We start from the raw sequence: 27139 nt of genomic DNA, 5'->3' as shown, positions 1-27139 counted from the left end.
AAAATGATTTGATCAATTATTCAAACATCACAGAGACTATTGCTAATCTTCTTTTCTGAGTACTGAGGTTCCTAAGAAGAAGCAGAGAATTGAAATATGGTCCTGTCAGAAACATGCTGAAATTTAATATTTAATGCTAATTTGACAGCATCAAGAAGGTACTGAGAGGCTCTAAGAGCATTTTGAGACATTGAGAAAATGACTCAAAATGAATCTGATTCACTGTAAAAAAATTTCTTAGGTATGAAAAGGCAATAATTTATTAGTCAGATTATAGAAAGGGATTTTTTTTTCTTTGAGCTAAAGTGAAAACCTTCAAGATGTCACACATGAAATGTGGAAAATTAGTACAGGACACACCAAGACCTTTTTCAGAAAAAAATACCTCAATGGCTAGACTGACATTAAATTCACACCAGGTGACAGCCTAAATAATGCACACCTAAAATAAAGTAAAGCAAAAAAAATAAAATAAAATAAAAATAAATAAATAAGCATATCACAAATGCGTTTGTTACATGTAACAAGGTGGAATGCCACAGGGAATAGATATTGAACAGGCATGCTTCACATATTTTCAGTATTTCAAAGAAAAACCTTTTTTAGCTTGCCAGCTGTGTTTAAAACACAGGTCAGTAAAAATGTTCTTAGCATCATCTGTTTGTGACATTTATGACTAATAAATCAATGTAGACATTTGAAATGTCTTGTGCAAAGACAAAATCCAATGCAGTTTTCAAGATTTCTTAGAAAACTGTTATTAAAAACATGATTGTTAACAAACTGACTTGATTTTTTTTTTTTTTGTCAATGACTTGACTTAAGTCTCCAGGTCACAAATTGTTATGGAAGTTGTCAGTGCGGATGTAGACCACATCTCAGTGGGCTAACAGATATGATAATAATGATTCACGTGTCGTATTAAATAGTTCTTCTGCAGCCTGATGATAACCATCCTGACACATCTAGACGGGAAAGTATTGCGGTCTTGTCACATTTGGCTCTCGATGTGTGATAGACGATTAAGGTTGACAAACGATTCACTGTGCTCAACTGTCCATTAATATTATGAGGCCCATTAGAAGGTGATACTTGCCTCTGGCACCTTTCACAGACAGACCTTACGACAGGTTTTTTTATGCTTCCTGGTGCTGCTGATATTTTCTATGAAATTTGCTTCAGACATGGAAATGCATGGCACGCCATGCCCTCTTCTCTCTGCCACTTTAATCAATATGTGACATTCACCATACTGGTGTCTCATCTCAGCCACATGCTGCGTCTCTACAGCTTACCAAATGGCCAAGATGCATCTCCTCTGAGCTTCCCTGATCAGCTATGGCAGAAAAACTTGGACCATTTCCAGCATCTGCTGATGGATCTTTGTTCTATCAGTGATGCGATTCAAGCTCCCTACCATAAAGCTCCCATACCTGTTCAGCATTGGTTACCTTGCTTGTGATCAATGGCCAGCAGTCAGAAAACTGAATAGAGCACAGATTGAACCACAGCCGGGATTTGGATGCTGAAGAACAGCCCTCTCAACATGAGTGACTCATGAATAATACACCAGCTTAGTGGAGCGTCCCATCTCTTCTTGCGCCTTGCAGGTGATGCTTTCACACTCAAACCTGCACAAAGAGGTTAAGTTTTGGGGCACAAATAAGAGGCATCTTCAGCTCCAGCAGAAGGCACTTCTGCTGGCCACAGCTATGTGAAAACTGAGAGAAACGAGGCTTAGAATGTTGAGAAAGGCTTTCAGAATGCAAGAAGACTGTACAGAATTTTAAGGATATTTTATTGCAAACTGAATTGTTCAGAATTAAAATTATCAACTGAAGTTGATAATAAGTCCCGCAGTATATTAAGACCAGTGAAATATAATGAAATAAAATGTATAAAGTAATTTATATGTAATTAATGAGATAATATTTTATAACCAGAAAAGCAAAAAAATAAGTCACACCAACCTTTTTCAGTGATGGATAAGTAGCTCAATCACATTTTTCTAAACTTCTTGATCCTCAGGTTTCTACAACTGAAATTGACCTTAAATGAAATATGATGCCTATTGCTGGAAACTGAACATTGTTGGGTTTTTAAAAGGTATTTCTTACAAAATTATGCCATTAGTGGTAGGGATTAAGGGCACTGTTTGTTTTCAGAAATATTGTACAATGTAAGGAGAGTGGGTGAGATTTGCAAAAATGAGGAGAGTAGGCCTTGTTCACTAAAAATATTTAGTTTGAAATATTTCTTGCCCTAGGATAATGAAACAAGGGAATTAGCAATACAAGCCAAGTCAAGCCGTAGCTCCAAAAGATGGTGGTGGTCTGGCAAAGAAGATCGGCTCCAGATCATATGTACCCATCAAGGCGTAGGTATACAGAACTAGAACAGGGAGCTTTACCTCTGTCTAAAATCTTTACATAGAGAAAAATGGCAATCAGTGGTCGGTTGCGGCTGGTTACATTTATTCTTCCCACTCCTGTTTTCAATGCTGGTGCAGGCACCCCTTCGTATCATTCTCCTAAAACGTGACAGTTTCATTCCAAGAGTAATTGTGTTTTATCAGAAACATCTAGTAAAGTGAAAATGGACAAAAAAAACTTCTCAATGTCAGTTATTAACTCGACTTTACATATTGCACGTGTTGCTCAACTTACATTCATCCTAAGATATGTGTCACCTGAAGGACACTCTCACGAGCTCCTTCTGAAGTTTCTACCAAGTGAAAGTCATGCAATTGAAGCTTTATTTGAATCTCCAGAGCAAAAGGATTTGGTTTTGCTGGTTAGGTTATTCCTATTTGTGCATATATGTGTTCAAATGACTTTTATGTGTATTGTACTAGTGTTACAATTTATACCACTTACACCGATTGCTTTTTTCTGGTTTTGGAAACTTCAAAATGATGCAGGTTGTCATCATGTTTTACACAACATAAACATCATTTTTTCTTACATCCCCTAAGATGTTTTTTTGTGAACAGGGCCCATAAATTAGCTGAAGTCCAGGAGCCCACATCCTCCTAAATACGACCCTGGTAACATCATCTCTGTTTTGTGACTTCTGGCTGTGTTCTGTGCTTCTTTGTGTGCCCTTTCGTTCATGCTTTTTACATATTTCTTGACTTTAGACATCGTAGTAATTATAACCATTGTAAGCTAAAAGCCTGAACACAATTGTAACATGACATAATCTGTTAAAGAAAAAAAAAGATTAAGTGCTTGTAGGAGGCAAGATAAACATCAACTTCTAAAAGATGAGCAGCTAATTGGAAGATGAAATAAGATACCGTGTTGTCATTTCAAGGGATGTCAGTTAGAGTGAATTATTCAGGTTTTATTTAAAAAGCTATAACATTATAACATGTTTGTTAAAATGTAGTGTTGCACAAAAATGCCTAGGAAAAATGAGCTCAGAAACAGTCCAGCAAAAAAAGATAGTAATGCTTAACCAGCTGGAGAATGTTACAAACGACCCAAAAGAGTTCAATTTAACAATCACTTAGCCACCATTGTTTTCATTACATTATGACATAAGACCATATTAATTTGTACATCATGAAAATGTATGTAATTTTATCAGCGGTTACCTATAACATCTTAATTGTAAAATAAATTATTGGATTCATTGAAAATACGGATACTTCTGTATCCATCAGCCTGGGCATTGCAACATGCATTTTTAATTTTTTTAAAGCATTAAATCTAAGTAGATGTGTTTTGTTCAAGTGGATTCAAGGACATTTGAAAGGCTGAGCTGGCAACAGAAAAGAAAAAAAAAGTGCATCCATCTTTGATGCAAATCCAGTTGATGGAGCTCTCCTTTCACCAAACTGAGATCACCTGGTTGCATCATTAATGCAGCTGGAGCATAATTTCAGATTTAATAATCATGATGGCAGGTCATTCCACTTGCAGTCATTGACTAGTGAACCAGAAGGTTAATGCGCTACACGAGCAGTGGGCGTACACTACTGATCTAAAGAGGGGTGTAGGAGATGTAGCTTTCACGCAGACACAAAAAGTTCATTTAAAATGACTATTTTTGGACATGAAACCTCTCCTTCATGAAAACACATCTGACCTGTGAGAAATTCCAAAGGCTCTCCTTTTATACCAAGAATAAGAAATGAAGTTTATTCTGCATTTTTCAGTCTGTCCAGCTGTGTCCAGTTGCAGTTTTATTTATAGTGCCTAAAGTTTTCTCTTCATGCTATTTCCTTTATCAAATAGAAGCGCAAATGCTATATTTTTGTGGCAAAATATTTAGAAATTAAGTAATCGCAGGTTATGTACAGTATGTGGTGCATAGATATGCCATATTTTCGTCAGTGATTGGTCGTTACATATCTTTAGCATCAGAACTAAATTAATCCCTTTGCAGAATGATGCCTGATTGTTTATAGAACAACAGCTATTTAGTTTTTTTCTGGCATTGAATCTTTATCTTTAAAATAATACACTAAATTAACCTTTAAAATTTGTATAAATGTGTATGTTATTTTTTATTTTGGGATTAATTCATTATTCAACATCTCCTGTGTTTCTTGTCACGATATTTATGGTTTCTCTGTTGACGCTTTGCAAGGGCCCAAATGCTATTTTGTTGACAAATATTACTGAAGTTTCCTATAGCCCTGTGTTGTGTTAAAACAGCAAATAGCATTGCAAATTGAAACTTTAACGTTTTTTTTTTTTTTTTTAATTTTTGATAGAAACTATTGAAACCAGATAAGGTTTTCAGTTTGAGCTTCTCTGTGTGGAAGATGTCTCTGAGCCAATCTAGGAAACTTTGTTGAAAACATGAAATCCATCCCACAAAGAGAAGTGCTGTTTGATTTCATATATTAATTACAAATTTTAACCTGTACCAAGTTCAGCATGCTCGTTTTATGATAGTCTTGATTTTTTTTTACTTTTTTTTTACTTTTTAGTAAATGTCTAATAATCATAAGTCCAACAACAGACGAGTGTTGTAACTAAACCAGCAAATTTTACAATATCTATTTTTTTTTTTAATTGTTGACAGGAAACTTTCTCCTCTCTGAAAGACACTCATCTGTAGATTTAATTGTGACAGACAAAGAGCATATAACAAAGAACACTTTCAGGGTATTGAGTAAATGAATGGGGATGCATTCAGTCCTCCAAAAAAGGGGGCAACGCATAACCCTAAGAAATAACTCTACATGGAATAAAAACATCCTTTGATGTACCAGCTGCAAAGTCACAGGCAGAATGGTAGCACACAGATTTACAGAAAGGTAAAAAAATAAGAACAAGAGGCTGTACATTAAGAGCAGATTTACAACATAAAATAATACTGCACTGTTTTTCAGTGTGGCACACTCAGTTTAACAAAATGCGCAATTGAGTAGGGTCGTTAAAAATAAGTAAATGCACATATTTGTGCATAGAAAAACGATGGCAGTGTCAGTTTTGAGGTTTGTTTGTTATTTGGTGTACCTTGGTCTGTTTCTTTGCTCACTCTTGTTTCTATTTCACTTTAGTTCAGTCCTTGTTAGTGTTTCTAGTTATGCTTATTTCTGGTGTTATTCCTTGTTAATCTAGTCTATCATGTTTCGAAGATCTGGTTATTCTTTAGTATTAGAGTCATTTCCTAATCTGTTGTGTACTCTCCTTTGACCCCTGTGCTACTTTCTCTCTCTCTCTCTATCCCTCTCCTCAGTCTGCCTTTCTAATCTCTTCAGAAGGCAGACTAGTCAGCTAGCTAGTCATCTCAGGTCCATTGTTTCAGCATTCAACCTCCCAGTACTTGAGCACCTCTTTCTCAGTCGCTCCTGGCTGGTTCCTCCTGTTACTTTCCATCTATCCAGCGTACTGCTGGATATCCTTGCTGTTTCTTTTTATGTTTTTGTTATTTTTTGTTCTGCTCTGGGTCCCTGTGGTTTTTATAACTTTGTATTTTCTTAATACAAAGTTACAAAATCTTCAAATATACTTGACATGCCAGTCTACCTGTATATGGTTGCACCACAACTTCCACACATCATGACAGGCAGACTTTTTACAATAAATGAATAAACTTTGCAAATAGTATGCAGTTTCATATGTTTAATGGGCAAAAGTGTTCACAAAATTACACATATGTAGTTGCTTGAAATATATACCAAGAAACCAAGATAATAATTATTATAAGTATGAACAGCCAACGATATTTCCACCTCGACTCAGATAGTTCTTTATGCCTCACCAGATTTTCACAAAGCCTTGAATGAAAAGATTTCCACTTTTATCCAATTGTTATCTTATTCTAAAAAGGGGATACAGGAAGGGTTTATGTGCCCATTTCCAAATCATCTTAGTAATACTGAGTTCTCCCACCTCAGGTCCACTGGGAAACTGGATGCACTTTCTGATTATTAGGCTCCATGCCAGCAGGCAGGATAGCAGCTCAGCTCTTTAACTCTCTTTTTCTCTCTGAGAAAGAAGTCTCACCCTGTCATCCTCACAACTGGACTGGGTTGCTCCGAGGAATGAGAGAAGGCAACAGTTGTCTGTCCAACCGACTGTGATGTTTGGATGAATGAGTCTTCTGGATCCCAGTTGGCACCATGCCTCAATAAAATCGCTGACAAATAAGTTACTTGCCTGGTTGATAATAAAAAAACACACATTCCTTAGGCTGACTACATAGTGCTGGTGCAATCCAGTGCTAAGAGGGGTTGAAGTGGGATGAATCTGCCAAACCACTTGGGGTTTGCATGTCAAGAAACTGTAGCAAAGAGTCCAGTCACAGGCCATAAGTCTTAGACACCAGACTAGAAGGTAATATAGTATTAAATGGAGAACTGCAATGCACAAAGACCACTCTCAGAGTTTTTCTCACCTTTGTCCATATAGGATAGCATCCTGTGGAGGAGGAGGGCTATGGCATTCTGAATCTGCTTGGCCAGCATGCAAACTGTAACAGGTTCAGGTTAGTAGACAGTTTGGATGTGATGAAATGTTTTGATCCATCTTTCAAAATATTTAATAATCATGGATTTGAGGGCTATGGACCTATAAGTGGGTATAATCATTCAAATTGGCAAGGTGGGGTTTCTTCCTCCCAGTTCACACCTTGAAAAAAAGGCTGAGTTCATCAGCCAAAAAGGCATCGGCAATGATTTAAAATACAGAACAGTCAAGTTTTCTCTTCTCCTGAGTAAGAATGTGGTTACAGTGGGAAGGCAAAACATAATTTTCATACACCTCAGTGTTAAAGACTAAGGCAGGACATCTTTGGGTAGTGACCATGACAACTTTGGTCCCTATGTCATGACACAAGTCATACCACAGAGCTCTATAAAACAGCAGATTTAGATGCATTGCCACTTACTATGTAAAGTTTCTGCATCTGATGAGCAATGAATTACCCATGAATCAGTTCTGCACAGAAATGCTAGCAGAATGCTTCATTTTCATGTGCTCATCTGAGATGGACAGAAAAGCAGACAGCGTGTGCAAAATAAATTAATGTCTACCCAAGCTTCGGGGAAAATTGTGTTGAGCTAGTGTATGATTCTGGTTATTATTAATGCAAGGTGTAAAAGTCAGTATCTGTGCTGCTACATTTGTGCATCAGAGCATGGACGACTTCCATACTGGTGAAAGAAATGACTATTGATACAGAGGTGTAAATAAGAATTTTGCAGTGACACAGTCTCATCAAAACATCTTTTACACAGATAACTTTGTTTTAGGCACATCAATTTGTGAACTCATTCTGCATGACTTACAACATGCTGGCTTTTCAAATGCAGGAAACTACAACTCAACAAAGTATATTTTACCTCAATATACTGGAATTACATTGCAGTAAATAATTCCATAATATTTGGAATTATGGTTAGTTGGTACTGACTTACCGTAGCATGAGTTTTATTTGTAAAGACAAATATTTTAATCATAATTATAGTTTCATATTGATTTAATTGACTGATACACGTCTGAGGCACATGTTAAAATGTACAACAAAATCATACTCATTTAAAAGTACATAGCTACTGACATCTATATGAAAAAAAGGTCATCTATCTCATTAAAATATTGCATTGGTAATGCTGTTTTAACTAAGTTATGGATCTTTTTGTTATAAAAGCATTGAAACATGACTTTGTATATTGTAATTTAATTATGACAAAGTACCAAAACTGGGAATTTCATTGTTCTTAAATGTAGGAAAATAATACTTGTGTTGTCTTTGTAACCAGTGTTATAAATCATCCTTATTGCTAATTTCTCTAATGTAGTTACTGATGACCCTTGTAAGCATTGCCCCATACTTTCACACAGTAGTTTAAAAATAGCAAAATCAATGCAGAGTACAGAATTTGAACTATTTCATGGTTCAGAACACAGTAAGCCTGTTTCAGTACTGAAATATTTGTTGCACATTTATTTATGTATGTGAGGTTTCAAGCTTATTTTATTGCTAACAATAAACAAGAAACTTTTTTAGACATATATACACAATCAGCCTTGTATCTTTGTCAGATAGTTTTTTTTTCATTTGATTTCTTATCAATCATATTTTTCATTGACCAATTTCTAAATGTTGTCTCTTCTCTAACTCTTGTGAGCCACTCAGAACAGAACAGAACTGTTAACAGCGATGATCTTGTTATTCTCCATGGCTTGAAGACAACATAGTTGAAACTAGACATTTACAAACACTGAAAAGTTTAATTCTCACTGTCTGACATCCTAAGTTTCTTCTGTTCAGTGTGAGGTGATCTTAGCAAAATTATTTATATTTACTAAATGCCAGAAGGATTAGAAAATATTTTTGACAGTTTTTTAACACTTCATTTAAACACAACACTTCACATACGTTAAGGGTGCATTCACACAAACACTGTTAGGTCCTCTCTTAGGTCCGCGCTTGTGGGATAAATGATTTGTGTTCTTTTACCAATGACAAAAGAGAAATCTAATATCTGATCCCACTCCATTTGTGTTTGTTTCATGAAAAAGGAAGTTGTGCTCATGTCTTTTTCAGAGGTTTCCGAGCCTTTTCCTCTAGTTGTTCTTGGTGCAGCGCCACCATAGTTGAGGGGAGGTTAAAGGGTCGATGTTGATTGATGATGTCCTTACTCTGTAAGCTTATGATAAGTTAATTCACAACATGTCAGTTAAATGCAGGCACAGCTGTGAATGGCACCTCAAACACACCTCTCCCTTCTGTCACAACAAAAAAAATCTAAACAAATCAGGCAAGGTATCTCTCAGAGGATTATGGGCCTCCAAAAGAATTGTTTATTTTTGAGTGCAATTTTCAGATTCTGGAGCGTGCCACATTCATCGGCTCAAATAATGTAAGTGTAAACATTCTGTGCAGACTTGATACTGCTCAAAAAGTAAATTAATGTGTTTTTGTGTATCTGTCCTGAACAAAAGTCCTTGTGAAGTTGCCGGCTGAAAAGAATCATTACCCGCAGTTGCTAAAAAAAAAAAAAAAAAAAAGGGCACATCTAACCGCCTTCTAGGACAGAATATTAAAGCCACTCAGCTTTCAGAGTTTAAAAAAAAAAAAACATGATTTCAAAAACAACATATAAAGCAGGTGTAAAGTTTGTAATGCACTCACTGACAAAGACTTAAAATTCTAGAGACATGTGTTATGTTCTGATGAAAGTAAAATTGAACTGTTTGGACATAATGATAATAGTTATATTTAAAGGGAAAGAAGGTGGAAATTAGTAAACATGAGAACACCATTCCAACTGTGAACTAGACAACTGGGAATATTATGTTCTTAGGGTGTTTTACTGCAGGAGGGACTGATACATATAACAAAATAGATGGACTTATGAGGAAAGGACATTATGCATTAAAGCAACATTTTAGGGAAGTTAGAGCTTAAATGCTGCCGAGTCTTCAAAATAGACAACACCCCAAGCATATCCTCAAGTTAGTTACAAATTTGGTAAAAGGCAATAAAATAAATGTTGGTTTTTTTTGAAGGGTCCATCACCAGGTACTGATTTCAGTCTCATGAAAGTAATTTATAGGCAGAACTGAAAAATGTGTGTGAACAAGGTGGCCTTCAAAACTGACTCAGTTACACAAGTTATGTCTGGAGGAATGGGTCAAAATTCCAGGAACTATTGTGAAAAGGGATACTCAAAACATTTGACCAAAGTCATGCAGTCGAAAAAGCAGTTCTACCAAATTTTAAGGAAATATTAACTTCTGAAGATGAAGTATATGTCTGATTAATTATTCTGGCATTTAGACTGGACCTTGAGAATAAAAATCTGTCTCTTTTTACAGGTAAGTGTTCACATCTAGTTTCATATGTACATATAAAAGAAAAGGTTTGGACCCAAAATTGACCTCTGAGGAACGCCAGGAGCAATCTCAAAGCATAAAGATTCATGCTCTTGCAGTTTCACAAGTTTTCCCCGTTTACTCGAACAACTCGCCACCCGTTGGTTTCTCCCAATCTTACATTCAAGATCTGTGCGTTTCTTGAACTCAGTGCAGACTTATTCGATACATGTTTTTCAAAGTTTGACTTGAAGTCCCTTGAAATCTAAAAGCATGGTCTGTAAAAATGGCAAAGTGCATCCACGTGCAGTGGCTTTTCTCTTCCATTCATCCCCACCCCTCCTTTTTCTTCACACACTGCTTACCCTGCGACATTTGGGACGGGTTTCTCACTGCTTGGCTTCTCACATCTTGGACAGTGACACAAAATAAATGAAGACACGCAGAAGACACAAGGTTCAGAGTTGGAAGGGCTTGGTGGCTGAGGTGTGAAACTACTGGAGTGTAAAATTGCCCTGGCACTCGTGCTGTTGTTTCAGCATTTCATCCCGAGCTGCTCGGCTTGACTTTCCTTGCACTGTTCGGAGCCCTGTATACGTCTTTTTCATTTGTTTCCCCATCCACACCTTACTTCTGTTGAGCTTGACCTCAGGTCTGTAGGAGCCATATTACTCTGAAATAACTATGCAGTCTGGTAAATACCCTCGGTTCTCCACTGAAGATCCTCATGCTGGGAGAGAGCAGAAGGTTCAACAGGCTAATATTCACATATTAATGTGTTCAGTGATGTCCAACTGTTCTCCGGCAGTTCTCATTACTCGCAATCAGTCACAGGCTGGATAATTGTTTGAGTGGGGGAGAAATCCTTGCTGGTCCATGTAAGAGCCCAAGTGGTGCTTCCTCCTGGTGGCAGCAGGAGGCCACAGCCAGGATGCAGAGAGAGGACAGATGTAGCACAGAGGATATTACAACACATTTGACAGTCAAAGTGATGCCCGGGGTTGGTTATTAAAGGCATGAGGCAAACGCAGTGAATAGTCTGAGTAGCAGCCAGAGCAAAGTAACATCAAGCACCCTGTTATTTTGGTTCATTAAATGGTTTTGTTTCGCTAATTAGCTTTCTTATGAGAAATGTTGGCCAAAAGCTAGTAATTGGTGACATCGTTGTGACTGTAGATTTTGTGCCTGGTATGTAAGGAATCCAAATATAATTAATTAGAAACCAGCATGCTAGTGTTTGACGGTGTAAAAAAAAAACAAAACTAAAGGAGAGCAAAGTTCCAATGTGCTCTGTTCTATTATCTATATTTGATGACCGTGTTTACTCACATTAGTTTCACATTTTCTGTTCTTTCTTTGAACAGCTTCAGAACAGATGGCTGCCTAGCTTCGCTGCATTCCTCCCCTGAGTGACTTATTCTCCATTCATAAAGCTAACGTTAGACTAGTGAAGTTTCTCTGAAGTCCAACCACAGACATTTTCTCAACATTGCCTGTGGTTTGAAAGTGGGAGGATTCCTGCCTGGGTGTTTGTACAGGACAGAAAGCCTATGTGTCAAGAGTAAAGGAAACAAAAGAGGCACAAGCACGTCCTTCCAGTAGGCTGTATCTGTTGTTGGCCTGCCCCCGCATTAAGGCAAGGTTATTCTGATGAAAGATGGTGTTGAGATTAGTGAGCCCTGCCCGAACGCGTGGACGTCCGGCGTGCTGTGCCGTGTGATTTATGAGAGTCGTGATATCAGAAGTCGCCACATGAATAAACCATGTAGGCAGAATTAAGCTCCTGTTAAACGACGCACAGCATTTTCTCAGGTGCCTTAACAACCACACACGAATCAAAGTCATGGAAGTGCTGCAGCTGTGGGCTGATGCTCCGGAGCATCCGGTTTTGAAACGGTTCCTGATTTATGTGCACATTCACTCATAATATGTCCCACGAATTTAGCACTGTCAGCTTATTTTTCCTCATGTTTATGAATATTTTAAAGTATATGCTTAAACGTGACATCATATGACATCACATAATTAATAAAGTCACTTATATGCAAGACACATTCTGAAATATGCCAAACATGATAACTCAGTTCTACTTAATGATTTGTTTTCTCCTCAGAGAATAAAAACAGGATTTCACTTATGTTTGTCTTCTTGTTCATCTGGTAAACCCAGAATAGAAATTTTGAGGTAATATATGCTGCACATATGTGTCTCTGCTGAGAATGGACACAAATGCTATTCAGTTGTTACAGCAGTAACCTCCATCATAACTTAACCTCATGTTGTGATATGCAGAATCTATGTCTGCATTCATGAAGACTCATCTTGGCATGCTGAATGCCTGAATTTCCTGCAGCTGAAGGTAGTCAATTTAATTTCTGATAAATTCAGCTAATAATTATTACCAGTCATACACCGTTTAACTTTTATGTCTATTGTTTGTTTTGTTCTAAATATTTTTATTGGTGCTGGTGTCACTCAAAAATGTTCCTCAATTGATTAAAAATTAACTCATCTGTAACTTTCAGGTGGTAGGGTTGTGTAATTAATCAAATTAACCATTTAATTTTCCCCCCACTAGAGCATCCATAGACCATATATAGAACAATGAACTTTTATACTCAGATGCACAAGTATATGGAAAAATACTAAATACTAAATCCTTCTTTCATTAGTTCCATATAATATTTTTTTTTCCTCAAAAAGGAAAAAACAAGGAACAAACAAAATAATTTTTCTAAGGTCAAGGTGATGTGAAAAAGAAATAGCAACAAATAATGTTGCATCTAAATATTGTGAAGATAATAATGTTTAAGTCAATAGAAACACTCAAGTCTAAGCACCGTTCCCCACAAATGCAATTTGGAAAGCAGTGACTGGCATTTATTTTTAGTTCTGTTTCTTTTTTGTGTCCTTCTGGCCTTGAAACACATCAGACATTCAGGTATGTGTCTGAAACCAGGGAAACCAGTGTCTCTGACGCACCACACCATGGCCTCTCTAATGAGGCCTGACTCTTAATGACTCAAAGCCACCAGCAAGAGACAATGATGGCCAGCAGTGGGGTTTATCTCATTGGCAGTCTGTGCAGTGTAGTAACATTGCTAACCTTTAGATCACCCCATATTAGGATGCAGGAGAATCCCTCTGTAGTGATTACAAAACGGATTGAGGAGCTTCAAGACGTCTCATAAAAGTTGTATATGAGTGCTCAGCTTGAATGTAAAGGTGAGATAATAGGCTGTTTGTGCACAGACATGTCACACAGTGCAGCCTGACTCTGATCAGGAATTCTCTCGTGGTGCTTCAGACAGGATTGCAATGCAAAGTGAGGTTTCTGTTGACTGGTTTTGATTATGTTGAGGAAAATTAACATACACAAGACCAAAGTCAGGCATTGTGACAAACAAAGCTGTAAGATGGGGCTGGAAAGTAGCTCAAATCCAAAGATGTGACGTGAGCTTTCTCATGCTGTCGTTCCTGCTGTGCATCATTCATGCAACAGTGCTGGAACTGGTCAGCCAGGGGACAAGGTGGTTAATTGCCTTGCACTTCAATAAGTCACAGACTGAAGACATATGGGTTTAATCATTCAGATGTCTCTGCTGATGGGCAGTCCAGGGGATAAAGGTGATTCTGCCTCATCTGAGTTAATGTTTCTCCAGGTAGGTGTCTGAAGTAGAAAGTGAATGCAAGCGTCGAGATTCTGAAGTTTTTATCCTCACACACACCTGCACTGCAATCCTACATAAACCTCAACTCTATAGTCTGCATCTGGTACATGTGCCTCAATAACCTGAAAGATGTTGCTATTTCAGCTGTTTGTCAGCTGGAACAGATGCATCTGCTCATCGATTGAGAGGGTTTCATAGTCTCAGTAATCAAAGCGGTGACAAACAGGAGAGAAACACATTCAGGGTGAATACAGTCTCTGGGGAACAATTTGTTCAGTGTAAACTGAGCATGTTTGAAGTTAAAACATAAAGATGCTGTTTTCAGGGATTTCTTCTCGTGTGGGGGGAGGAGGGAAGCCTCAAGTGATGAGTGTCATATCGATTCAGCTGCTCTGTCTTGCACTATACTTTGTTCCCTGTTTTTGTATGAGAAATCAACAGTTTCTAAAAGTTACTTAGACACAATGTCACGTCATAAATAAAAGATGTGATTTGTCTTTTGAAAGAGATGCTTAAAATGTTAAAATCCATATTAGGAAAAAGGCAGGTGGATTCAGGTCTGACAGAAATATCAAGGAGGTTCTTGTCCTTGACATTCAGGTTGTCGCAGACTGTGACCAGCGCTTATAGCGTAACATTTGGCAACAAAATTGACCCAGTATATTTCAGTAAAAGTCCTGAATGGTAAACATAATTTGATATTAAAAGAGGAAGAAAATAAACTGCAGGTCTTATATGCCCAAAAAGTGTTTGTTTAACAGGTAGCGCTTTCTGTTCACTATGTCAGCTGATTGGTTACAGGTTGTAGGCTAATTGTGCTACATTTTTACTTTAACATTGACATTTTCAAGCTCAAAGTTGGTGAAGCTAATGGAAATGTCCCAAAAATTGGAAGTTCAAGTGGGAACGTTGGTTATCTATTAACCCTCCAAGGTCCATCATGATGACCTTGTATCAAACCAATATGCTGACTACTGAAGTTAATCTCATAGTGTTTCAGTATTACTTTGATAAATCTATCCATTTGTTGGGTGCACATCCCTAAATTTATTTATGATTACTAAAGCAAGATTTCTAAGTTGCCCAATTTGTCACTACATGTGAGTGAAATTCAATTAATTAGTAGCTGTCTTAACAAATGAGCTAATACACCTGATTTACTACATTTGACAATTATTTGTCTGTCCTCTTGGCCCCAGAAGTAGTTCATATACAAAATAAATCATTTTGAATAATTTACATAGCAAGGAACAGAAACAATTTATTTTTGCTCTTTTGTATTAATCTATAATGATGATTCACAGCTAATAAAAGGGAGAATTGTGTCAAAGCCATGCCATCTGAGATGATTACCACTGCAATGTTCTCTATGTGGCTCGTAATAACACTTACCAAAGCTTTGTTACTGAGTGCAGATAATGTGATCTTGTCACATTGTTGACAAGCCACTTGTAGTGTGTGAAGTGTGAAGTTCATTTTATCAGTCGCTCTCGAGCTTATGTAGTTTATTATTTTTTTATTTCATGATTAACCTTGTGTGTGTGTGGGTGTGCGCGCGCGCGTGTGTGTGTGGATAGCATGTAGGTGGGAGGCGCGAGAGCTGCGTGGTTGGATGTGAAGGCTGCGTGCTATAAACTGGCCTTTCACTCTGAGAACTATTTACCTGTTGATCATGAGAAATTCCCAACGTGTGAATGCGTGTGTTTGAGCGCAGGCAAAGAACAAGTGTCTTGAGCGTGTCATCATGAGCTCATTATTTTTTTTCTCTTCTGTAGATCAGCAACCTGTCATCACCTCTCCACTCAAGTCTGTGTGCAGAAGCACTTCTGTCCCTTCGTGCTCTCAGAATCACTTCGGCAGCCACACAAAAACATCCAGGGACCACAGGCTGTAAGATTAGGTGAGCTTAAGGCCACATGCCTCTGGCTATTGGATCTGTCTCTGTCTGTTACTTTAGGCACACGCTGGTACCTTAATTCGTTGGCACTCATCACAATAGCAACTTCTCAATTTACCCTGGCGCATTTTTGAAAACCCCAATCCTATCCTCTCTTGGCTTTACTCTCTATAGGCTCATAATGGGGGGAGCACCACGGTTTGAAAAATGTGGCAAGTTATGAAGTATTCTGCTTGTCCAGAGTCATTTAGAGACATGACTCAGGTTGGCTGGTCTAATCAGGGAAACTCTAAAAGCTTTCCAGTCCATCAAGCAGAGGTATTTAATTGAATTCTTTCACAGAAAAGACCTGAATACGAGTGCAGTCATGGTCTATAACGTGCATATGTTTTTATCAATCATCCTTGTAAGGGAAGGGATGTGACTATAACCTGTGCTCGTTCAGATTAACTGCTACTTAGAGGAAGTGAAGGTCCAATTGATTTTCTTTCACATGTGAGTGAGCTACATGTGGCTTTCAATACACGGGTATTAGCAGAACTTGTGGGAGCCTGTGCAATTAAACAGAGTCACTCAAAAATCATTGAGCACATCTGAAAGATACTGATGCACCTGCAACAGAACGCCATTCAGCCATTAACAAATAAAACATGCTCTGTCTCAGGCATTTTCTCTCCTCTGTAATTATATGCAAGGGTGAAATCCATCATTGTCATCCAATCGTATACACACTGCTCTTGCTTTCGTTATGCATCTTAGAAGAAAAATCCTGCTGAGCTCTGCAGGCGTTTCCCAAACAGAACACATGCACGATATTGAAGGTCTTAATGAAGGTGATGAACACTGCAGCTAATGCTAAATATGTATAAATCCTTTTAGAAAGTACTATCAGGGAAACTTCCACAAGTGTTACAGCTGCAAAGGCTGAGAAGAGAAATGGTTTACATGGACATCCCCTTTTCTTATTTGAATTTTATGAAGAGACACATCAATCAGAGACATGCAACGCTAAAATGAAGAGGTTAGGAAAGGGTGTCTGGCTTCAGAGTGTTGGCCAACACGGCCAGTGTGAATTGTTTAAAACAAACCAAAGGGTGTGTATTTTTTGGCACAGAACCCTCTAAGTGAACAACTCAACAAATGCAGAATGAAAATCTTTCAACTTTAGTTTTTATCTTTTTTGACTTTTGTTGCATTTATTTTATTTATCTAACCTTTATTTCAACAGGAAAATTCCATTGAAATAAAAAAAAAAAAAATGTTGCTACAGAATCCTAGCCAAGACCTGCAGTCACACACGGAGGTTACAGAACATTCACAACAAAAACAGAAAAAAAACAAAAAACGAACCCTTTTAAACACCTTCCTTACAAAAATAGCCAGCTATCTCTTCTTCCCATTGTAACAGCAACCACACTGAAGGGCATTGTTGTTAGCACACTATGGTAGCGTTTCGATTTGTTTCATTTGCTGGTAGTATGCATTTTGTATATGTTTAGTGTTTGGACTGTACTTAGTTTTAAAAAAACCTTTTTCTTTTAGATTAATGTGAATTTATTATACAATAGCATAAAGTCTGCAATGTTGTTTTTTTTTTTTACAAGAAGTATTACATTTGAGTAATTTCAGAACCTGGGAAGGTAAGCTTATTTATCTTCCTTTCCTTTTGCATAGCGAGAGGGTTAAGGCTGAAATTTAAAGTATTTTTGTAGCTAATCGCAATTACTCTCAACAGAGCAAAACATTTGTAGCGGTCTATTCACTTTTCACCATTGAAACTCAGTTTTCATCTTAAAATGTACTTGCATCCTTATCAGATGTTCACCTGCTGATAGAAAGAACTGCTCATTTTATAAAAACATGTACCGAGCTGGCCCCAGTTGCTCAGTGTTTACCTGACTGAAACAAAGCCTGATTGTAACACTGCCCTTGCAGACATATTCAATAAGTACTTATCAGAAATTGATTATCCATCTTATGCTGCTCTTCTTACTCTAATGCTCCCACCATTCTTGGACAGTTGTTGTCAGTCGGAAGGCCACATGTTCTGTTGCTTTACAATCCAATCTTTGCATTCCCAGCAGTCTGTTGCTTATCTGCAGACATGTTTTCTTGAGGTGACATAGCTGTTTTAATCTCAATATCTCCTGCTGTTTTCTTATTTTCTATGCTCTTACTTTCACTGCTGGGACTTGCCAAAATTATTTAAGAGACTTCTGCATTACCATGTCTTCTCAGTAGATGAAGCAGATAAGCCCATCAGGTCATTCAGGTTATATTTGGCTGTGAGACTGTGTTCTCAAAGTTTTTAGCCTTTATAGTTACGTCTTGGCTTCAGCACTGGCTGTGTAAAAATAAGAAGCAAATTATTGTATCGTTTTGGGTGAATAACCAGAAAAAGCAGCATATGTTGCATTACTTTTCTGGAAAAATACCTTGTTTAAAATGAAGCATGTCAATGACTTTTTATGTAGTTAAAAAAATAATTTTGTTTTTCTACTTTACTGTTTTCTTCTTGTGAGTCTCTGGCTGATGGAGTCTGCCGAGAACAGCCAAAATTAATGGCTTCCACTGGATTGTGGCTTGTCATTTACATTATGGCCCTATCTAAATTTGTGCTCAGCTGTATTGTCTCTGTTCAATGTTTAGTCCATATCGCCCTCCACCAAAAATGTCAACTAACTAATTAGCTTTTAACTCCTCTGACTTACTTGGTCCCTTTTGCCACCCAGGCTAATTATAAATAGCTTTTAGAATTGAAATTATTTTCCCAACTTTAAACCAATAATTGTGGAAAATTGCCTGCTTGGAAGTCTCCCTTCTAACAGCAGCCAGGTGGCTTGCTCTTTTACTGAAAACAAGTAGAAAGAAAGTTAGATCAATTAATTAGCCATTTTTTATTAATTAAAAATTTCAGAAATATTCTTGCACTTGTTTGTGAAAACTTTGTTTATTTATCCAACAAAAATCAGGTGGTTAAGCACAGGCTTTGATACTGCTATACCTACTGCTCACTTGAAGACTGTCAAGTGCCTCAATTTTGTTATTTAATTTTTAACAACGGAGAACAGTGGAAATACAATTTCACAGAAGCACAAATTGATATGGATGACGTGGAGAGTAGGAAAAAAAAACATTCTTGGTATGACATAAAGTTTACACACCATCACCGGCATTTTAGGAGGCCAATGGCGTGTGCCACAGTGTGAATACTGATACAGGTGTGCACCTCTCCTGCTCTCTGGGAACACATTTAAGTGAGATATTTTGTTTTATTTGAAAATTTCTCATTTATTATGGTTCTCAAAACATATATCAGAGTGCATTTTTGAATGCTTATTGTAATCTGTAGTTGAGTTTGACATGTAATCAAAGGCTTGAGGGAATCATGGAGAAGATTCAATCAGAATTCCACCTCACCATCTGTGTCTTCAGTCAGAGGCTTCTGCATATTTGCCATCATACAGACTGCTACAGGAAATCTTTCCTGCCCACAGCCATCACAATTCTTTGAAGAACCATGAATTAATATCAGTTATGGCAACATTTATTTTCTCTTTGAGATCAATAAAGTAGTCTTGAATTTGTATTGAATTTGAATTTCCCTGCATCTCCAAAACAAGCATGTATGGTATGCATGAGTCCGAGTTGTCGTGCGGGACCGCATATTTTCAAATTTATGCTTTATAAATCACAGCCTTTGTGCGGAAAGGGACGTATGCAAGTTTCTGGCACCGTTTTGTATGTCCATCAGCTTTATAAATGAGACCTCTGGTCCTCTTCATAACCCACTTTCACATACTTCAAGATTTATTAAGCAACCACTGCATTTTCAACATATAGTTTGGGGGCCTTTCTTCAGTCATACAGAGTACAAAGAAACTCTTGTGAGGAACAGATGTGAATTAATAATGGAAATATAATACGCAATATATTTTTTATATATGTTCGATGTAGCAATACTTAATTTTGCAAACGAACACCCACTGTGCCACATGCACATAAAGGGGAAGTTTGCTTGTTGCAAGTGCAAATTTTATCCTGTAAAATTGAGATTAATCAGAAAATAGCAAAATGAACTGAAAAAAACCTACTGTGACATCTTGTTTTATGCAGGTTGATTTATTACATGAGTTTGATTAATTTTTATTTTTAGTCTGCATATCTTGTTTAAAACAACTTGTAATATCTATTGTTCAGAGCTCTTCTTCATTTTGTTACTATTGTGCCAATCTAATATTTATTTTCATGTATTTACAGTTTTCATCAATGTTACTGTGTTGACTGTATAATGTGTGGTATGAAGGCATGGCAAATGTTTTACCTCAGTCTCACAAACACTGTGCACCAAGTCATCTACTTCAAAAATTTGTCCAAAGTCTCACGATGACCGAAGCTATTTTTCACTGAATCATGTCCAGATTTTCCCTCGAGTCATTTTGATATCCCTTGCACTTAAAATATGAGCTTGCATAGGGATATAAAACAAGTGAACTGAAAACTATTACCAAAATTAAAGGTATTCACATTTTCAAAACTACCATATTGTAAGTGGGGCTATGTACATTTGCGGTATCGACTCAGTTTAAGTGTTGATCTCTAAATCAATATTATGTTTTTGTTTTCTTTTTTTTTCCTCTCAGAGAGAAGGATGGGGTCATCAGTTGTCCGTCTGGCTTGGTTCCTCGTTCTCGGCTTCACCACTAGTGCATTAAGTCTCAACCCTGATGACCCCAATGTCTGCAGCCACTGGGAGAGGTGAGACTAGTTCTCTTGTCACCAGCGTATATATACTCTGTTAGTTTGCTGAAATCTAAGAGTCAGACTGGACCTTTCAATTTACGATATATCCTTCAATCTAAGTCCGTACAGCAGTATTGACCTCACACAGCTGAAGACAGGGATGGGAAGAGTTTAAAGCGTCAAATGAAATATGCAGACGGATTGATCAGTGTAAATTCATCCCAATCAATCATGACAGCCAAAGTGCCTGAATAATAATGAGCTGTGCTGGGCAGTGTCACTTATGAGAAATAAGCAGCAATAATTTCTGTCCTTAAGGCACAGGGCGGAACAAAAACTGGGAAGATGTATTATTGGGATGATTGCCCGATCAAGGTGAGGGTACTTAGGCATTGTGGTTCCACCTTGTTGGCATCAGAATGAATTTCCTAAGTGGGCTTTGTCTGTGGCTTTACGGTCCTCCAATATCCTCAGGCATTGGTTGCAAACATCATAAAAATTGACTTTCTTTGCATATCAAAGTTATTATTATACTTTCAGTTTGGATGTCTCAGGTTCTGTGTTCAAACAAGGATCAAAGGCAGCTATTACTTTCATTTTGACTGTAACAAAGTTTGTAAAAAATAAATGCTTTATTCAGATTAAACATAGAAAGTATCAAAGTAAAAAAAAATCTTAAAAAAAGAAATATAAGACATAAAAATATTACATTTAAATACTATTGTATTTTTCGGACTATAAGCCGCTACCTTTTTCCCACACTTTGAACCATGTGGATTTAATATATATATATATACATATATATACATATATTTTTTTTATTAATGAACATCTTTGTTTACAAGTACAAAGAAAAACAAAGAAAGAACACAATATATTATGCGGCTTGCTGCTTTTCTGTGGATTTTTCTTCAACCACCAGGGGGCTCTTTAGCAGGAAGTGAATCATTGGAAGTCAAAATTGGAAATCAAAGAAGAAAGTGCTAAATTTTATTTTAGAGCAAGCATATGCTAGCAGCAGGCACGACTGAGAAATGTTTTCAAACTCAGACCTCCTCATCATGGAAACCACACGAAGAAGTTCATATAATGCCGCTTTTAAGTTGAAGGCTAAAGATCTGGCATTACAAATCGATAACCTCTGGACTTAAGCTCAGCGTAAACGAATCCATGGTCTCCAACGCCGAGAGCAGCAGAGATACCAGCAGCTTATAGCCTGGTGCGACTTATATATGTACGTTTCCAGTTTTATTATTATTATTTTTTTATTGTAGATGCGGCTTATAGTAAGGTGCGCTCTAGTCCCGAAAATGCGGTAGTTTTTGAGGTGAATTTTTATTAGTTTACTTTCTCTCCTTATTGGCTTGTATATCTACTTCACTATAAAACTGGCCAGTCTCCACTGTTTTTCTTTGGACTGTCTACATCTCAATCTCTTCTCAGCTTTGTACACTAGGGTGCCCTGAGTAGGCCACTTCTTCCACTGGCGTAGGCACCCCACTACCTGAAGAGTCCTGCTTTAACGCAGTTGAAGATAATAAACAATTATTGAATTTGACAGCTAAATAATTGCATATTGTGTAAAGAAGTGTGCAGTTCAGTTTTGAATACATATAGATAGTCTTTTAATAGTTTACTGCACTAAAATGTGAATAAAATTGTTTTGACAAATTTACTTTTTTTTAATTGCAACAAACTACTTTTTAGTTCATTTGTTTGCTTCACAATTTAGATTTTTACCAAAAAAATAAATAAAATAAAGCACATTAAATGCTAATTTTGTTTACTTTGAATACAATATTTAAATAAATACTTTCAGTTTTTTTTACAGTAAGACTCAACAGGGCATTTTACTATTCTAATCATGATTTCAATATTGCCTTTTCAATATTGATTTAATTGTGATATTCTTTTCCCCATAATCAAGCAGCCATAGCTTGTACATATTTATGTAGCTTTGTAAACACCATTCTGAATCTTCTTGTGAAGCAACAATACTAACTGCTACCCCTTCATATTGGCCTATGCCAGAGGTTCCCAAACTGTGGGGCGCGCCCCCTAGTGGGGGCGCCGTGTCATTGCAGGGGGGTGAGGGGGCGCGGGAAGCCGTCTGGATGAAAAAAACAAAACATGAACACTGTATGCCCTGGGTTTTTACCTTAGAATGGTCAACTCTCTGTTATTCCTATGTCAATTTGATACAGTAGGGCTTCCACACTTCCCATATTTGTGTCCTCTGTCACTTTTATCAGCAGTTAAAACTGTTTAATCCATTGTTAACATGTTGTAACCTGTTTTTCCGAGCCGCCTTTAAACGCAACATGAGCGCTACACGCTCGCGCTGGGTTTCCACCTGTGAAGGAGACCTGCTGCTGCTGTGCGGAGCTACGCAGGTTTGTGTTAGAATCACGGCAGCAAAGCAGCAAAACGCAAATAACTTTTCACAGTTTTTCCCTCCAAACTAACCGACTGAGTTGAGTAAAGCTGTTGGATGGATGCAGGTAATGTTAGCTAAAAGATGACTAGCTAATATCAATACAGAACCTTAAGCTTAACAAGTAGCTTGTAGGCTACCGATGTTGGTGTCTATTTTCAGCTACGTACATTCATTTTGCCCCCAAAAAAGTCGATGCCCCCCCTCCTCACATGCCGTTTCAACCAGACAGCCATTTGTAATCCATAGGGAGCACAGAAAATGTTTGGAAACCACTGGGGGGGCGCAGAAGAAAAAGTTTGGGAACCACTGACCTATGCAGAGAAATTTCAGAAGGCTGTTTACAAAGCCACAGTTGCCATGTTTTTCTCACCCATATTTGGACCCCCAATCTCCAATTGCATGTTAGATAATTTATTGATTACTAACCAACTGCAGAAATAAATGTTCATCCGTTTATCTTGTTGATGGACTGTCATACTGCCTAGGGTACATGTCTCTTGAATAGCAGCTGTCAGGTTAGGCTTTAGACATACGTGACCTTGCTTAAGACAAACTGGCTTGATATATAAATGGATTTTCACTCAGTAATAGCTGCACATTTAACTGCAGTTTTTCTTTACTAGTGTAAAATTTCTTCAAAACTTTATGCTACTACACAGTGCAGTCCTTTGTGTCACAACTGTCTTTATATGTTTGTCTTTCAGCTATGCAGTGACCGTCCAGGAGTCCTACGCTCACCCATTTGACCAGATCTATTACACAAGATGCACAGACATCCTAAACTGGTTTAAATGCACCAGGCATAGGTAAGTTTAGAAAAAAAAAGAAAAAGTTTCTCAGTTCCTGTAGCTCTATTTTACCAAAAATTAGAACCAAGTCTAAAAAAGCTAAAATGAATGTTTTTGTTCAGGTGTCTGGCTGAGAAAAGGTCAGATACCTTAGGTGGTAATCATCCTGTTTTGAAGATGCTGCTCTGTTTCAAATGCTCCGTAGTGGGATTCTAAAAGTGCAAAAGACAGACTCTCCTTGTGAACACTGGCTCGTATGTAGAAAACGTAATTCCTATAATTCTGAACCGTCCTCAGCTTAATATTCCTATGTGTTTTTCTCTAGTATTTTGCCATGTATGAGTAAATATCAAGTAACGTTTACCTTCTATATGTTTCCTGACCTTCAGATAGGGGACTTTTTTCTGTATCATGCAGCTGTCTCTGTGTGTCTAATTTTCCAGGATCAGCTATAAGACGGCTTACCGGCGGGGAGTAAGGACCATGTATAGGCGCCGCTCACAGTGTTGCCCTGGTTACTTTGAAAGCGGAGACTTGTGTGTTCGTGAGTGTCTTTATTTCCTGACTCCTTTGTCCTTCTTATGACATTTCATGTTACATTTTATACCTCCTTAGAAAAAGAGTAAATACTAGAACCGATGGTGACTACCAGTGGTGCACAGATAAAACCTACCAGACCGCTGCTTCCTTCTAATTCACTTTAGCATGCTATAAGATCTCATTTCCCACTAATGCGAAATAATTTATTTGAAATGATCAAGTTCGATGTGATTTAGCATAGTTCTTAAAGATTGCACATTGTTTCATAACCCCAGCCTGCCACATGCTTTACTATATGAGCAAGTGCATTTTAATTGAAGTTGTTTAACAATGACAAAAATTAACAACCCGAGACGTAGCTGGTTAGAAGCTGGAGAGGCATAACTCCCGATACTTAAATTACTGCAAAATTCAATAACTTGAGAAGAGCACGGCCCCAAAAGTTAAGAGTATAGCAGCATCCTGATAACAATCCTTCACTGTCATTTTTATGACTTCATTATTGGTCATTGGGTTCTATTTCTACTCTCTCACATCAAACTGAATCTCTTTGCATGCAAGTCAAATAAAGACAGAAGACGTTGCAGTTGCCTCTGAGAGTTATGTTTTTGATATCCTCGCCTCACCTTATGTTTTATTCTCTTAAGATAAGTTTAGAATTAGAATTACTCTAATACTTTCCTACATCTTTTGCAGCTTGAGGGGCTTTCTGGTACAATGACTGCAGCCGTGTGGGTTTGCTCTTTGACCACGGCTGAGCTTGTCCTTGTCAAGGCTTTAATCGCCTCAGGGTAGCAGGTTCTCAGGAAGCCAGCCAGCAGAGAATGCAAGCGGGTGTGATTATATGGTGGTCTTAAGGAGTGAGGTGCAGACTGATCAATAATGCATTCATTAGGCATTTAAGTGACAGCACAGGCATTTGTTTATTAATGGGCTTTTCGGGGTGTTAAACAGGGGAATCTGCAAACTAAGATTGTGCATCTAGAAATGGCCCCACTCTTTACAGGTTTCGCTTACATATTATAGCTGCATGAATACTTACCCCTTTAATCCAATGAGGTGCAGTGGGGAAATTGAGTTGATAGAGGTCAGGAGAGCAGGTTTGCTTTCTGCTACCTTTGCAAAATGGTCCCTTTTAATCCTTCCTCACTTACAACCAGGATTAAATTACTTGTTTTCCTTAGGCAGTGATATAACAAGAAATTATTGGGTACCTTTGCCTTGGAATGAAACAAAACTCTTTGTTTATTTTCACAGTCTGAATCCAATATTCTAGGTATGCCCCTATCTGGTCTCAGGGTTTTTGTCCAAATTTTACACTTACCTAGAGGCCATTTCACCCATTCCCTCTGCCATTAAGCCCTAGCCCTATTTTTTTTTCATTCAGAGGTAGAGTGAGTTCATATTATAATGTAGGGTGAGATCCAAAATGGTTGTGCTATATAGGTCTTTAAATGAAAGTTTCTGAATGAGGTAAAACAACCAAACTTGCCTTCAGACAAACATGAATGTTTTTTTTTCACTGCAAATGTCAATGTTCACCATAAAGTCTAATTTGATGTATTTTGCTAGTCTAACAATAACACAATAGCTTACAGTGATTATATGTTTTAAAATATTACATGTTATATTCTTTAACAAGTAATAAATAAATACATATCCTCAAATTAAAGAATAATCCCTATGAAAACATTAAAACAATTAATTCAGAAATAAATATATGTTTTATTTCTCTCCCATAAAAATATTAGTGTCACAGCCATGGGAATATTCTATTCTATTCTATTCTAGTCTATTCTAGTGTGTTCTCTTTTATACATGTGTTTGGTTGTGTATTAATGTTTTAGTTATTACATAAATTAAATAGGCAGTAACTGACGCTAAATATTTTAAATATCCATAGATAATACTAAAAGTTTAGTTTTTTGTTTGTTTATTTTTTTTTCACAAATATTAATCTTGTCATTTAGATTTAGACTTATTCTGATGAAGGTCCAGTCTCATACTTTGTCAAAGGCAATGTGATATATCTTATGTGTTTTTCTGGAGAATAGACTTAATATTCTGCTCAACACATGGGGAAAATAGGTTAAGAAAGCTACTTCAGTGTTCTGACAATGCTGCATCATATTATTCAGGAAGGAGGAGAAGCCGGTGTGTCTCTGAGATGAATATGTTCTCTAACAAAATGTGCTCATCAATCCCAGAAGAAAAGCAAAAGACCTTGTACAGTTACAGCAAAGCTGTAAGGAGAGTAGTACTATCCACCGTGAAACAAGTTCTGTACTGGGATGGACTGAAAATTTAGTCAAAGAGTAAAAAGCCATCACTTTGCATCAGGGACTTATGGACTTGACAAAATAGACCTCATGGGGAAAGAATGTCATATGAAAATATTGAAGCAACATCTCAAAACATCCATCTGGGGGCTACAGCTCGGGTTGTCCAAATGGACAATAATCCCCCAAAACCTCCAAATTAGTTGCAAAGTTGCTTATGGTGAACAAGGTTAATGGTTTGGAGTGGCCGTCACAAAGCCCTGATCTCAGGCCTAGAGAAAGAAAGCAGAGCTGCTATGTGTGAACAAGGCGGCCACAACACTGCCTGACTTACACAAAGTCTTTCAGACAGAATGGGCCAGATTTACCTCAGACTATTTTGAGAAGCTTATGGAAGGACTCCCAAAATGCTTCAGTCATACATTTCAGAGGCAACTCTACTGTTTACGAAGGAAATCTGTGTAAACTCCCAAGTTTAAAAAACAACAAAAAAAAAAAAAA

General features: G+C 37.4%; 1 protein-coding gene across 8 annotated transcripts in view; it reads left to right on the top strand.

Annotated features, from left to right (window-relative positions):
• LOC103141266 (multiple EGF-like-domains 11) overlaps positions 1–27139 on the top strand; it is a 110975-nt gene that overhangs the window by 5837 nt on the left and 77999 nt on the right. For 6 of the 8 annotated variants that reach the window (XM_016673776.1, XM_016673774.1, XM_007556825.2 and 3 more), the window contains exons 2-5: positions 15730–15854; positions 20495–20609; positions 23736–23837; positions 24263–24363. In XM_016673776.1, the coding sequence (XP_016529262.1) occupies positions 20503–20609; positions 23736–23837; positions 24263–24363 (310 nt within the window). In that variant the 5' untranslated portion in view covers positions 15730–15854; positions 20495–20502. Of the gene's footprint in view, positions 1–6872; positions 6949–15729; positions 15855–20494; positions 20610–23735; positions 23838–24262; positions 24364–27139 lie in introns of all 8 variants that reach the window. The other 2 variants (XM_016673771.1, XM_016673772.1) reach the window with 2 other exon arrangements.

The sequence above is a fragment of the Poecilia formosa genome, unplaced genomic scaffold, assembly GCF_000485575.1.
Source record: "Poecilia formosa unplaced genomic scaffold, Poecilia_formosa-5.1.2 Scaffold81, whole genome shotgun sequence".
NCBI lineage: Eukaryota > Metazoa > Chordata > Actinopteri > Cyprinodontiformes > Poeciliidae > Poecilia > Poecilia formosa.
Note: the sequence above shows the minus strand (reverse complement) of the source record. Positions and strands in the feature narration are given on the sequence as shown.